We start from the raw sequence: 1162 nt of genomic DNA on the forward strand, positions 1-1162 counted from the left end.
TATTAGATAGAGATACTCACTTCACGTCTCCGTTCTGGAAGAAGTTACACGAGGCTTTGGGTACTAGGCTGGACTTTAGTACTGCGTTTCACCCCCAGACAGATGGTCATCGGAAAGGGTGATTCAAATACTGGAGGATATGTTAAGGTGTTATGTAATTGATTTTTATGGCTCTTGGGAAGACTATTTGCCTTTGGCAGAGTTTGCTTATAACAATAGCTACTAGTCTAGCATATAGATGGCACCTTACGAGGCATTATATGGCCGTAATTGTCGTACTCCTTCGTGTTGGACTGAGTTGGGCGAGCGGCGTGTTTTGGGCCCTGAATTGGTTTTTGATACCGAGGATAAAGTTAGATTAATTCAAGATCAACTGAAGGCGGCATCTGACAGACAGAAGTCGTATGCGGATTTGAAGCGCAAGGAGATAGAGTATTCTGTGGGGGACTTCGTCTTTCTTAAGGTCTCGCCATGGAAGAATGTATTAAGATTTGGACGGAAGGGCAAGTTGAGCCCTAGGTTTATTGGGCCTTATCGCATACTGAAACGTGTGGGATCGGTTGCCTAACAACTTGAGTTACCTTCAGAGTTGGATTAGATTCATGATGTGTTCCACGTCTCTATGCTAAGGTATTGTCGCTCTGATCCCACACATGTGGTTTCGACTGTGGAGATTGAGGTTAGACCGGACCTGAATTTTAAGGAGGAACCAGTTCAGATTTTAGATCGTAATGTGAAAATTCTGAGGAACAAGTCTATCACACTCGTTAAGGTGCTTTGGCGCAATCACAGTTCAGAAGAGGCCATGTGGGAACCCGAAGAGGCAATGCGACAGTAATACCCTTATCTGTTTTGACTAGGTAAATTTTGAGGCCAAAATTTTCTTTTAGGGGGTAGAGTTGTAACGCCGCAAAAATCCAAGTATTTATTTTTGCATGTTTGTAACATAAATACATGTCTGCTTTAGTGGTTAAGTGTTCTGGGAAGTGTCTAAGAGGTCCCAAGTTCAAGCCTTAACTTGGGCAAAATTTTGTTTTTTAATTAAATAAAGCCTTAATTAAGTTCAATAAGCTTATATTTTAAATTTTGTGGATTTATATCAGAATGGGATTGCTGGTCTAGTGGTTAAGTGGAGAGTTAGTGTGCCGGGGGTCTTGAGTTC

The 1162-nt window shown here is 41.8% G+C and overlaps 1 protein-coding gene across 1 annotated transcript; it reads left to right on the forward strand.

Moving 5' to 3' along the window:
- The first annotated feature begins 238 nt into the window (after positions 1 to 238).
- LOC107908003 (uncharacterized) lies at positions 239 to 838 on the forward strand. Its single transcript, XM_016835289.1, has 2 exons — positions 239 to 402; positions 631 to 838. Exons 1-2 carry the CDS (start codon positions 239 to 241, stop codon positions 836 to 838), a joined length of 372 nt encoding a protein of 123 aa, XP_016690778.1.
- The last annotated feature ends 324 nt before the right edge of the window (positions 839 to 1162 follow it).

The sequence above is a fragment of the Gossypium hirsutum genome, chromosome D02, assembly GCF_007990345.1.
Source record: "Gossypium hirsutum isolate 1008001.06 chromosome D02, Gossypium_hirsutum_v2.1, whole genome shotgun sequence".
NCBI lineage: Eukaryota > Viridiplantae > Streptophyta > Magnoliopsida > Malvales > Malvaceae > Gossypium > Gossypium hirsutum.